General features: G+C 41.0%; 1 protein-coding gene across 1 annotated transcript in view; it reads right to left on the reverse strand.

Annotated features, from left to right (window-relative positions):
* Window positions 1-6,822: 6,822 nt before the first annotated feature.
* The window catches only part of HIVEP3 (human immunodeficiency virus type I enhancer binding protein 3), a 50,540-nt gene continuing 44,964 nt past the window's right edge, over window positions 6,823-12,398 (reverse strand). Inside the window, exons 5-6 of the mRNA XM_029285303.1 lie at window positions 8,396-9,465; window positions 6,823-7,870 (exon numbers count right to left, since the gene is read on the reverse strand). Coding sequence (XP_029141136.1) covers window positions 7,025-7,870; window positions 8,396-9,465 — 1,916 coding nt within the window. The 3' untranslated portion in view covers window positions 6,823-7,024. The remainder of the gene's footprint in view (window positions 7,871-8,395; window positions 9,466-12,398) is intronic.

Raw genomic sequence — 12,398 nt, forward strand, 5'->3', positions numbered from 1 at the left:
ACAGACATTGCAAGATGCAAATGTAGAAACTGAAATAAAAATTACAGGCAAAACTACCAAATTACACTGTACTCTGAGTCTGTACATATTTACAGTACCTTTTTGGAATGTATTGCCATTTTTAAGAACATATAGAAACTTTCTAAAGACTATTCCACTTAGAGAATACATACACCTTTTAGAAAAAAAGGCAAATATTTATCTTACATGAGACCATGTATATTAAATTTGCGTACACATCATCATTATTAATATTTTACATTACATTTACTAAAGTGAGCATAAGTGCCGTAATATTCAAGACTGAAAACTTACTTTATGTCATCATTAGGACCCAAATTTGGTATTTTCTAAAAAAATATTTTACCTTTTAATTCACAAATACTGTGCAATAAACAGGACGTAACCCCCCCAAAAAAAGTTCTTAAGGAATACACACAAAATCAAGTTTGGAAAAATTAAAAAGGAGGAAAAATATTGAAATAGACAGAGAAGGGCTAGATCACAATGCTTAACACTTAGCTCAGAAATGGCATAACAGCTTCAAAACACTATATATTTAGTGCCTCTTAAAAATCAGTCACCGTGACTTGGCATTGCATTTTTTAAAAAATAATAATAATAATAATAGTGACTTAAATAGAGAGACTCGGGTGCTAGAAGAAAGAACTTTCTGCTAAGAAATAGTGAACGAGTTAAATATAATTGCTCTGTTTGAACTGAACATAGAACGATAGTATGAGGCTCGTTATTCCAGTTCTCCTCCAATGTAGTTATAAATAATTTATTGCTTTAAGCCCACTGCCAAAATTATGGTTGATTTTTGACTTATGCTATATATCCTTAAAATGAGCCAACATGAAGCCATGGTTTATGAAGGTTTGTTTCAGCAAACCTTAGTTAAGGTTAACCATAGGAGAAGGCCTGGATGCAATATCAAACACTGGTTAATCTAATATCAGACAGGTTGAAACTCCTTCTTATGATTGCATTGGAAGAGAATGAGGATAGGGCACACAAGTCCACAATTCATCGATTGGGTGCCATGATTTACAAACTACAATGTCTTGGTTCACAAAAGAGGCGAAGACAAACTCAAGCAAGCCATATTAGGGTTTAGAAATTACATGCAACTGCTCCTAGGAGATCTATGACTCCTAGCCCAGTCATAGATCTTCCATTTACATTTACTGAGAAAGTGCAGTAATTCTGACTACTATGTCATGGAGACAACCAATAGAGCAGACATGTCAAACTCGTGACGTCGCGCAACGTATCGGGAGTGTTTTGCCATTACCGGCAATGGGGTGGGAGCAGCTTCCGCGTGACGTGTCCGGCCCATGGGCCAGCAGTTTGACACCCCTGCAATAGAGAGGAGGATGCCATCATAACTGGGCCACTTTTATAGGTGAGGCAATAAAGACCTCTCTCTGACTGTTTGGTATTTTCATGAAAGGCTACTTGAAAAAGTGATCCATACTATCATGGATTGGTTTTCCTGTATCTCTGGAACACAAATCGTAGCTCTAAATATGAACCACAACAATTGCAAACAAAACCTGGTTTGGTGTTTCCAACTTCATCCAAACTAATACATCATATGGCATATGTTTCAATTAACTCAGAAAACAAACCACTTTCAAAAGACTGGTCTTTAATGAACAGACAGTATATCAAAGGGCTTAAATACTGCCTTTCAGAGATGACAACTCTAGGAATAAATCACTTTGAAAATAAAAAGCTATCCACTCATTTTGAAGTCCTCAGCAGTTTAAAGGGAGAATTCTTTGGCCTGAAGGTGGATAGAAGCAGGAGGGGGGGTTGGTCACCAAAACACCAATGGAAATACTCATGAACTAAAACACAAATATCATTATTGAAACCCAATAATCAAATATAAAGATTTCTGTAAATTTTTGCAAGCGATTCTTCTTTCTTTTTCAACCAAAAACTGGAGGGTGGTGGTGAAAAATCTAGAAATATTCCACAGAACCTGCTCAATTACATAAATTAGGGGTGCACAGAAGTATCCATTCAAATCATTTCAAAATCAGAATAACCCCAGGTTAAAATGGCCTGTCTCTACTGTGGAGAAGCTGTCTTGAGCTCAAAACTGGCTTATTCTTTGAGCATTCTCAATTCAAAATTTTCCCAGAATACTCAAAATAGCCCACTTCATATTTGGATCAAAACATTTTATTGACAAATCATATGTATCTTACTCTGAAATGAATGGTATTATACTCAGAGATATTTACTCTGAAATAAGTCTTAGGATACATGACTTTTGGAGGGAAATTACCTCTAAAAAGACTTTGTTAATAGCAATGAGATTCTGTTCAGTTTTCCTAGTCTGAGATGATAAGGGCCAGCTAGTCATAAGTGTCTCCTAAATTTCCTTATAGCACCACAATGTCTTGACTGACCCAGTACTTGACTTTTAATGGGGCGATTTTAAGTGCTTCCAGTGAAGCACCTTCTTAAGGCTTTGCTAGGTCTTCCTAGAGTGCTCAGCACCATACAATTTGAGCCCTTGGTGTGTTGAGTAGCTTGCCGTCAGGGAAGCCAGCTCCATCTGGCCAACCGATGCACTCGGTTGGCCAACAAGAAATGCCCTAGAGACCCAGAAGATTACATGGCTCACAAAAGAAAGAAAAAAGTGATGAGAGAGGAATTGCTCCCATTTATTTTTCCTGTATCACAACTAAAGTTTTTTAACACACGACTTTAGTTGGCCTGTGATTACATAGCAGTAGCAATAGCATTTAGACTTATATACCACTTCACAGTGATTTACAGCCCTCCCTTTACAGCAATTTACAGTCAGCCTATTGCCCCCAACAATCCAGGTCCTCATTTTACCGACCTTGGAAGGATAGAAAGCTGAGTCAACCTTGAGCCAGTGAGAATTGAACTGCTGGCAGTCAGTAGAATTAGCGTGCAATACTGCATTCTAACCTCTGCATCACCATGGATCATATTAGAAAATGAGAACTCCACTAGCAAACAAGTCAAGCTGACACCTGTTTGTGTTTACAATGGACACTCATTATGCAAAAGAAGGCTCAAACAACTTGGTGGCCTTTAGGTATTTAAGATTTCAAGTCTTAACAGTCCCCTGCTCCTGGTCATGCAATCTAGAGCTAATGGGAGCTGAAGCCCAAAGCAACTGAATGATGCCAAGTATAAACTATGCCATGCTAAGGTCAAAGTGAGGCTGCTGGCAGGTATGCTGGTACAAATATCTGGATCTGGGCAAACATTAGTTCCCAATCAGGAAATGAAAAGGAGGAATTCAAGTAGAGCCTTCTAAATTGTGAGAAGAGAGATCACAAAAGGTTACAATGCATTGCATAGTGTATTGGGTCTTCTGCTATTCAGTCTATGCTAGGAGCATTGTGGTCCCAATAGGAGATTTCAGGATCCACCTCCCCAAACTAAAATGCCCTTACAAGCAACATAACAATGTATGAAGTGGTAACATCAAGCCTCCTAACGGTGAACAAAATTTTACTTCCATCTGCAGAGCATGGAAGGGAGACAGAACAGTATCAGAACAAAAAAATAAAAATAAACATACCCTAATTATTAATATTACCTCTGGGAATCTAAATTCCACCACAAATCATAGAATCCATTGCAAGGTAAAAGAAATGTGCCTTCCACACTGCATTTAAATGAAAAGGAGGTGAAAGCAGGAAAAAGCTGGGAAAACAGAAAACCCTGAGCATTATGTTGCATTTGATCTAGCCCCCAAATGAAACCAGGCACAGTTAAAGCATGAATGGATCAAAGACGTGAGAGTGTCCAATAATGGCTCGTGTACACTTACAATACTGAAAACCGTTTGGTCCATTAAAGAGTTGCATGGAAAGCCAACTGGGAAGAAGGAAAATAAAGGACCCAGGAATTCAAAGCCTCAGTGGAGATGAAATACTGTTGTCCAGCAATTGCCACAGAGATGATGATCCAAGGATTGCTTCTTCAATGCTGGACAGGGTATGGGGGAATCCTCTGAAGTGAATGCAAGGTAGTGCCAATTTCTGTTGATTCAATATATTCTATTTAATCCAGTAATAGATATTGTACTCCATGATCTGACTCAGGAGAAAACTGAATTAGACCCCCTTCAAAGTTTTGATGCTGGATTCCAGTGCAAACACAACAGCACCATCACACTCAGCCCCGAAAGAGGTATCAGAAGCAGAAGTAAACAAAGTAAAAATGTTGAAGACCACATGTGGCGTTTTCCAGTGAACTCTGCAATTCCAGGGTTGAATTGGTTGCTTTCATATCACAATGTTACCTTGACCAAATGGACACAAAACCAGCCAAACAAAAATGGCCTAACATCCCGTTTTCATAAATTCCTTAATACAATACATAAAACAATACATCTCATATTATTTAACCCATTCTGTGTTGTTCACCTATGCAGAACCCAACCGTCCATGGCTTTATCAAGCCAGCTTAATCAGATGAACTCATTTAGGATTCTTCTTCTTCTTCTTTTCCTGATTTGGAGGAAATGAGAGAGCATGCACACAATAAATTCAGAACATCTCAGATAGCTCTGAACTGGTCCACTGGATAAACATTTGTGGATCTGTTGCAGGGCTGGTGAGTGAGGGGGAAGGGGGCTGGCTTCATTTTTGAAAAGCATTTGTACAGACTCCATACAGACTCTTCAAATAAATGCTGAGCACACAATCTTATCAGAGTAAACACTTCTTTTTAACAGTTGCACTTTTAAAATGGTATGAACAAAGCAGAATTGCATGACACTGCCATGATTTGTACGTGGCACCAATTGGTTAGCGGTTGGGTGGGCACTTCTTAAAACTGCTCTTAAAAAAAAAACTGGCTAAATATTCACCACCACATTGCGCAGACGTGAAATTTGGCTCTCTGCCTCATTGCATGTTTGCACTTATTCAAAAGGTTGGGAGGATAAACTGTGCAAAAATCAAATAAAAAGACCTAAATTTCCTGTTTTATCTATTAAGACTGAATGAATATTTTTCCTACATACGAGGTCTTAAAGTAATGCTGTTTTCAGTTTTTATAGTCTCCCATCCAGCATGATCTTGCTGGTTTGAGATTACAGCTAGTCCCCAATTTACAACAGTGTGCTTAGTGACTGTTTTGAAATTACAGTGGAACTAAAAAAGCGACTTATGGCCATTTTTCACACTTACGACCCTTGCAGCATCCCCATGGTCACGTGATCAAAATTCAGACGCTTGGCAATTGGCTCATATTTATGAGGGGTCATGTGGTCACATTAGTGACCTTCTGCCAAGCAAAGTCAATGGGGAAGCCAGATTCATTTTACAGCTGTGTCACTAACTTTACAACTGCAGTGATTCATTTAACAGCTGTGGCAAGAAAGGCCATAAAATGGGGCAAAACTCACTTAACAAATGTCTCACTGAGCCACAGAAATTGTGGTCGTAGGTCGAGGACTACCTGCATACAGGTTGAAATCCAGCCTCTCTGGAGAGCCATCAAATTGACCAACCTCCTCTTTCAGAGGGAGATGGTCTAATTGATACAAATGTATCATGAAATCAGAAATTATAACTATGGCGGGGGCAGATGTAAGCATAAGCATGCACTTAACTTGTACTGGTGGGAAGACCCTTGCTAATGGCTTGTACCACACCGAAGTCCTGGTTCAACACCCATCATGGGTTCCTTAGAGCTTGCTCACCCACATGTGCATTGTGCAGAAGACAGCTCCAATGGAATCCGTTTTATAAGTAAGAAACTAAGGTTTCTTTCTTCTCTGCACTAGTTTCCAAAAATGGAAGGGTCAAGTCTGGATGTTTTGTTTTTTTTAAAAAAAAAAAAAATTGGTGTAAGAAACTCGGGACAATTTTTTTTTTAAAGGAGAGACATATTTCTAAATCTGAGGTTATGTATCTCATACTTGAGAGCACATTTTCGAACACTAAGATTCCAGGAGCAGAAGAAAACAAAAAAAGATTCTCAACTAAGTCTCAGCCAACGTTTACCAGCCGACTTCCATGGCTGGTAAAAAGCACCCTTTAGGATTGTGTGCACATGGATTTAAGCAGCAGCAACGTGGAATGTCAGCATTAAAGCAAGAATGGCTGCCAGAAAGAACAGATCCACACCATTCTCAGAACATATTTTTTTTTACATTCAATATATTTCTATTTCCTTCCAATTTATTTATTTTTTCTTAAAAGGGGATAACCCTTCATATGTCTGTGTGTCCCTTTTTAAAAAGTGCTTTTGTGGGTTGTATTTAGGGAGGCACCTGCTGAGATCACCAATCTCTCTCCCTCTCCCCCCCCTTTTTTTTCAGGGCAGGGAGACAGAATTATTTTCACTGCCATTAATACCTCCCCAAAGTAAGTGCTAATTTCATCAACAATTCAAGGGTAAACACTTCTCCCCCCTCCCCATCAGAACAGTCACAGCTGTCCTTAAAGCACATTTACAGGCAATCAGAATAATGCAAATAATAATAAAAAAGAACCATTATAAAATAACAAGCACTTCACCACATATTAAATAAACCATGTAATAAATAGGGATGGGGGATTATAACTTCTGTACAGGGGAGCAGATTTTTTTTTCCCTAATCAGTATCTCTGAAGAGGTGTCAATTTTTGTAGAAGTTTTCAGTGCATCCTTTGGAAAAGATTCTTGACTCTTTCCTGTCTGCATTTATCGGAGTTCCTTGGAACAGACATGGTTAATGGCAATGGAGAGGCATGGGTGATTAACGCCTTTTCAAGTGTGTAAAACACTTGTAGCTTCAGTTTTGTGTGTGTGTGTGTGTGTGTATGTGTGTGTGCATGTCAAGCAACCACAACAAAAAGGGGCATTGATAAAGGCACAAGGAAATGTGAAAGTAAAATGGAGGGAGCGAGCATGATTTTTCTACACGAAAGGGACCTTCCTGTAGCAATGATTTACTCTAAAACCAACAGCACTGACCAAGGTCTGTTGTTAACATCTGAGAAGTTGCTGAGAAGGACAGAGCAGGAGCTTAAGTATTTCCTGTACTGTTCTCCACTCTGCTTTGTGCTAAGCCAAAGCCTGCAGCCTGTTCCAAGGATGGACTTCTTCTCCTAGGTGCCCCTGCTTGTGGGGCTGGCTCTCCTGACAGGTTCCTTCTCCTGGTGGAGAGCTGGTGAGAGGACTGGCTGAATGAATGTTCCAACAGGCAGCCCATGCTGCTGCTTCGGTCCAGTGACTGCGTGGGGATGCTTGAAATAAAAGTGCAGGTGGATCTGAAAGTAGTACATGAGCTGCCACCATGTTTCTCCCCCTTCTTGGTGAAGGGTCCTTCCCCATGAGCCAAAGGCTTTGGAGAACACTCCCCCGTTGAGCAAGAACTCATCTGAGTGGCCGTACAACTCTCCTGCTCTGAACTACACTTTTTTACCCTGTATCCCTCCTTGGATCGTATTTGATGAAGTTCACTAGTCCTTGTTTTCTCTTCCATGTAGATGCCGCTTTGAAGTGGCGAAGTGGCCGATGAAGAAGGAGCTTCATATCTGTTTGGAGTTTCTTTGCCCTTGACTTTCATCTGGCTGAATTCAGAAGTGCTACCACCAAGTTCAAAGTAGCTGGCCTGCAGGGACATCACTGATCCATGCCCCAAGCTGGGATGGCTGCTGGGCCTTGCCTGGACCATTTGGATGCCCCCAATTGGGATCATCGGGCAAGGGCTCCTGGGTAATTGCTGGGAGTGCAAAGGGAGATGACTAAAAATATGGTCTTCCACTCGATCTGGAGCATGAATGGGTACTTCATGGAGCGATTGCAAAGGTCTGAAATAGAGATGTTGAATGATGCCTGGTGAAACTGTTGGGCTCCTGGACTCTGTCTTCTGCAATGACAAGAGGCATATAAAAAGTCAATTCTTTAAGTCTGGAGTATACAGTTGTGGACACAAAATACTGGGTTTTTTAATTTAGAAAATTCTTATTTAGAAAAACAAGATGACTCTTAATTTAAAAAAACAATTCTTAATTTCTTAATTTAGAAAAACAAGATGACTCAAAGGAGACAAACTAAAAGAACATCTTCCATTGTATGTGGTTATCCTTCTCTCTTTCTGTGCTCTGTGTTAAAACACAACAGAAAACAAAAAAAATTCACACCCCAAAAGAGCACATCATGAAAATGACAGTTTTGATCTTAAGCTGGGCAATATCCATTTCCAAATTCCTGACCCACCACTTGAAGAGCAAGGAGGTAAAGCAGGAATGGGCAATATATGGGTCTTCAAATATTGCTGACCTTTATGTCCCATCATCCCTAGCCAGCATGGCCCGTGATGTGAGACAATAGATGTTGCAATGAAAAAAACATCTGGAGGACCAGATTTTACCCATCTCCAAGCACAGCTTACCAGCTTAAGGTCTTCATGCAGCTCTATATCCTTGTCAAGGGACCTGTGAGGTAGAGGCACTGAAGATGATATTCCATACTGAGTTTTACTTAAGTTTTGTACTTTTTCATCTGCTGCCACTTGGCTCTGAGAAGGCAACTCTTCTCTTCCTGGGGATGGATACCATGAAGGTGGCTCTGAATAGCTCTGGGACAGCATTTTCTTCAGAGATAAGTATCTAGATGATGGCATTTCCCTACTTGGAGAGACACATCTCACCGGAGAAATCCCTCTTGCTGGCCGAAGGTATAAGGGTGATGAGAGCTCTGTCTTTGAAGAAAGGTATCTGCTTGGTGAGATCTCAAGTCTTGGTGATGAATTACAGAAGACAAATGACTCTCGCAGAGCTTGGTGACTGGAGGGCATTTCTCCAGTATATGACAATCTTTTTGGTGAAGTTTCATTTTTGGTTAACAGATGCTTTCGAGTCAAGGACTGGTTGTTTCCACTACTGCTAATCCCACAGTCCTTGCTTGGGGAACACTTCCTTCTAGGCGTGATATCTTTGGAGACTGACAAATCCATTGCTAAGAGCATCTGCGGTCTTCTAACAGATTCCTTCTCAGCCAAAGTTGAGAGTGCACTGGAGGACTGAGCTGGTCGATGAAGTCTTAACAAGCTGTGGCACACAGCAACTTCACAGCTGTCAGCTGACCATTTCATTTCAGGCTCTAAGGAGGCAGTCTGGGAACAACGAACAGTACTCTCATTGCCAGAAGGAATATCTTCCACTGCGGACAAGGTTGTCTTGGTGCCTTTCTCCTGGGAAGGGAGAGAACTTCTTGGAAAGTTCCCTGGAAGGAAAGTATTCTTTGTTTCAGAAGGCTTTCCAAGTGATTCCTCTTGGTTTTCCTCTTCCTCCTCTTCCTCTTCTTCCTCCTCATCCTCTTCTTCATCATTGTCATCATCATCATCATCATCATCAACATCATCATCATCATCACCAGACTCTTCCAAGTCTGAAAACTGGTGTTCAGGTAACTCAGATCCTTCCTGTCCTTCTGAATCTTGGAAGAGATCTTCAGTGGTTCCTAAAAGATGGAAGCAAAGTAAAACAGTTTATCAGATAAGGATATATTAACACATGTATACATACATATTCATATACACACATATGTACAAATTTCAGGACAAACAACTCCTTGGAGATAATTGGAGGGAACTCCACTATGTTCTGGATTAATGAAGGAACACACGTCAAAGGAAATTAGAAATGTAAATTTCATTAAAAGTGCAGGTCCATCTCAGACTGTTTTCAGCAGAATCTAAATCAAAACAGGATTAAGAGACTGCTTCTGCCACTAATACAGATTTTACCTATCATAGACACTGATTATGGGTTTTTTTTCCATCTTCCCTTTCCCATTCATGCTGGGAAGAAGCAGGGAAAATAATCATGTCCAGGGATAGTTCAAGGAGGATCAAATGAGGCTTTAATACACACAACTCAAAGCTTCCTACTTCCTGAAATATCCTGGAAAATTGAGATAGAATTTTGTTTATCCATTCACTCAATCAATTTGTAGATTATAACAATGAAGTCTCTTGACATTTTACAACAAAACACAACCGAAGGCAACTAAAATGTTCATGATGAGAGACTAATGAAGTAAAATATTTATACATTACAACAAATATTCAATTGGTTGTTTAAATTCCCATAAGCTATCTGAAACTGTTCCATTTTCAATAGCCTCTGGAAAACTAATAATTTGGGATAAATATGTTCTCCAATGGAAGAGTTAGTGGTAAAAGGAAACCAGGCTGTCAAAGAACACTGTGGCTGGACACCGTCAAAGCTGACGCCATCCAGAACACAGAACAACTTAAAGAAGTACTACAAGATTGGAAGATGTGGAGAGACCTGGCCCATAGAACCACCAAGAATTGGACATGATTGAATGGATATCATCATCATCATCATCAACATGTTCTGCAATGGAAAGCTCTTCCAAAATACGGTAAAAATACGGGCTTAATCACTAAAAAGCACTATTTGCAATTCTCACCCACCCAACTCTGCAAAAATGGGAAACCAACAGCAGTTTCTTCTGGAATGCTTAACCCTAACCCTACCCAATACAGTAGCTAATTCTGTTTGGAAGAAGTGATCCTCAAAATGCATCAGTGCCAAACAATAGGGCACTTTAAAATCAACGCCTGAGTTGTATCCAAAAGCCAACAGGTAACCTGTACAGAGCACAGAGCACCAATGTAATATATTCCTGGCAACCAATATAATGTGTTCCTGCAAACCATCAGGCTGCTGCATTCTGGACCAACTTTAGCTTCCAAGTGGTGGTCAAGGCAGCTTGGTGTACAGAATATTGCAATAGTCCAAGCAGAATGATGAGGAAGCAAGATACTTTTGCTCCCAAAAGGGCCATAAGATGAAGTGAGCAAAGGCCCTCCTGGCCACAGTCTTCAACTGCCCAGCTACATATGAGTTTACAAAGACCTTGAAGTTCTGCTCCTCTAAATGTGTCTCCAAAACCAATGTATCAGTCTGGACCAAAGGAAATGCTGTCTCAAAAATCTCCCTACATCAGCCTGGCTAGTAGCCAGGTCAGCTCATCAGGCCTGTGACAGCACAGCTGCCCTTCAAGGCCAGAACTGAGCTGTTTTTTCTCCTTTTACTCACTCAGTTGGTTGGCTCATGTCAACAGAACAGCCAGCAAGGTCACTAAAACTCATACACAGCACTCTCTCTATATTAGAGAACCATTGCAAAAACATTTAAACATATTTTAATCCCGCAGAGCTACTTAAAATGCAAAACAGGTTGCTTTTTGAGTTGAAAGTTGAAAAGCCTGGAGACTAAAACATATGAAGAATGGCTGCAGGACTTGGGTTTGGCTAGTCTAAAGCAGAGGTCCCCAACCTTTTGGCCACCAGAGACCGGTTCCATGGAGAGAGTGCATGGTTTGTGTGCTGCCTGCATCCCGCGGATGGTGCTTTGCTTTTTTGTGCGGACCGGCTGCTGGTATGTTATGGCCCGGTATTGGTCCATGGACTGGGGGTTGGGGACCCCTGGTATAAAGAAAAGAAGAAATAGGGGTGACATGATAGCAGTGTTCCAGTTATTGAGAGGCTGCCACAAAGAAGAGGGGGTCAAATTATTCTCCAAAGCACCAGAGGGAAGGACAAGAAACAATGATCAAAGAGAGAAGCAACCTGGAATTAAGGAGAAACATCCTAACAGTGCAGACAATTAACCAGTGGAAGAGCTTGCCTTCAGAAATCGTGGGCACTCCATCACTGGAGTTTTTTAAGAAGGGACTGGACTTGTCTGAGATGGTATAGGTTCCCCTGCTTGAGCGGGGGGCTGGACTAGAAGACTTCTAAGGTCCCTTCCAGCTCTATTCTATTCTATATTCTGTTCTGTTCTGTTCTGTTCTGTTCTGTTCTGTTCTGTTCTGCTCTGCTCTGCTCTGCTCTGCTCTGTTCTACAGCAGCAGCCAGAATCACAATTTGCAGCAAACCGTCAAGTGAACAGATTTGTTTTCATTCCCTTTGTCTCCTCCTTCAAAAACTTGGAATATATATCTGACGTCATAGTTTGGCCAGAACCACCCAATGTCTCAGAATGCCCCTGAAAGCTGAGTCGCTGAGATAATCCATCTAAAAGCGAAGGAACCCTTATGGAAAAGCTCCCTTGAAGCTCATCGGTTATTCTGAGTAAGTTAACAGACTCGAAAACTCCTCCAGCAATTTGATGCCAGAGCATATGTCCGTTGGCTGACACATCTGAGTGCACCTCCTTTGTGATTGACACAATAATGCTCCCTCACCCTCCCTGGCTTGCATGTGCTTTCTGCCCCAGAGGGGTGAAGCTCTGGCAAGGCACCACTGCTTCCAAACAAAGACTGTTTTTGCCTGGTGCAAAGCAGAAAGAGGAACACACACACACATGCAGAGAGAGGGAGGGGGAGAGAGAGAGAGGGAGAGGGAGGGAGGGAGAGGG

This window comes from Protobothrops mucrosquamatus, unplaced genomic scaffold (genome assembly GCF_001527695.2).
Source record: "Protobothrops mucrosquamatus isolate PMUCROS unplaced genomic scaffold, P.Mucros_1.0 scaffold1486, whole genome shotgun sequence".
NCBI lineage: Eukaryota > Metazoa > Chordata > Lepidosauria > Squamata > Viperidae > Protobothrops > Protobothrops mucrosquamatus.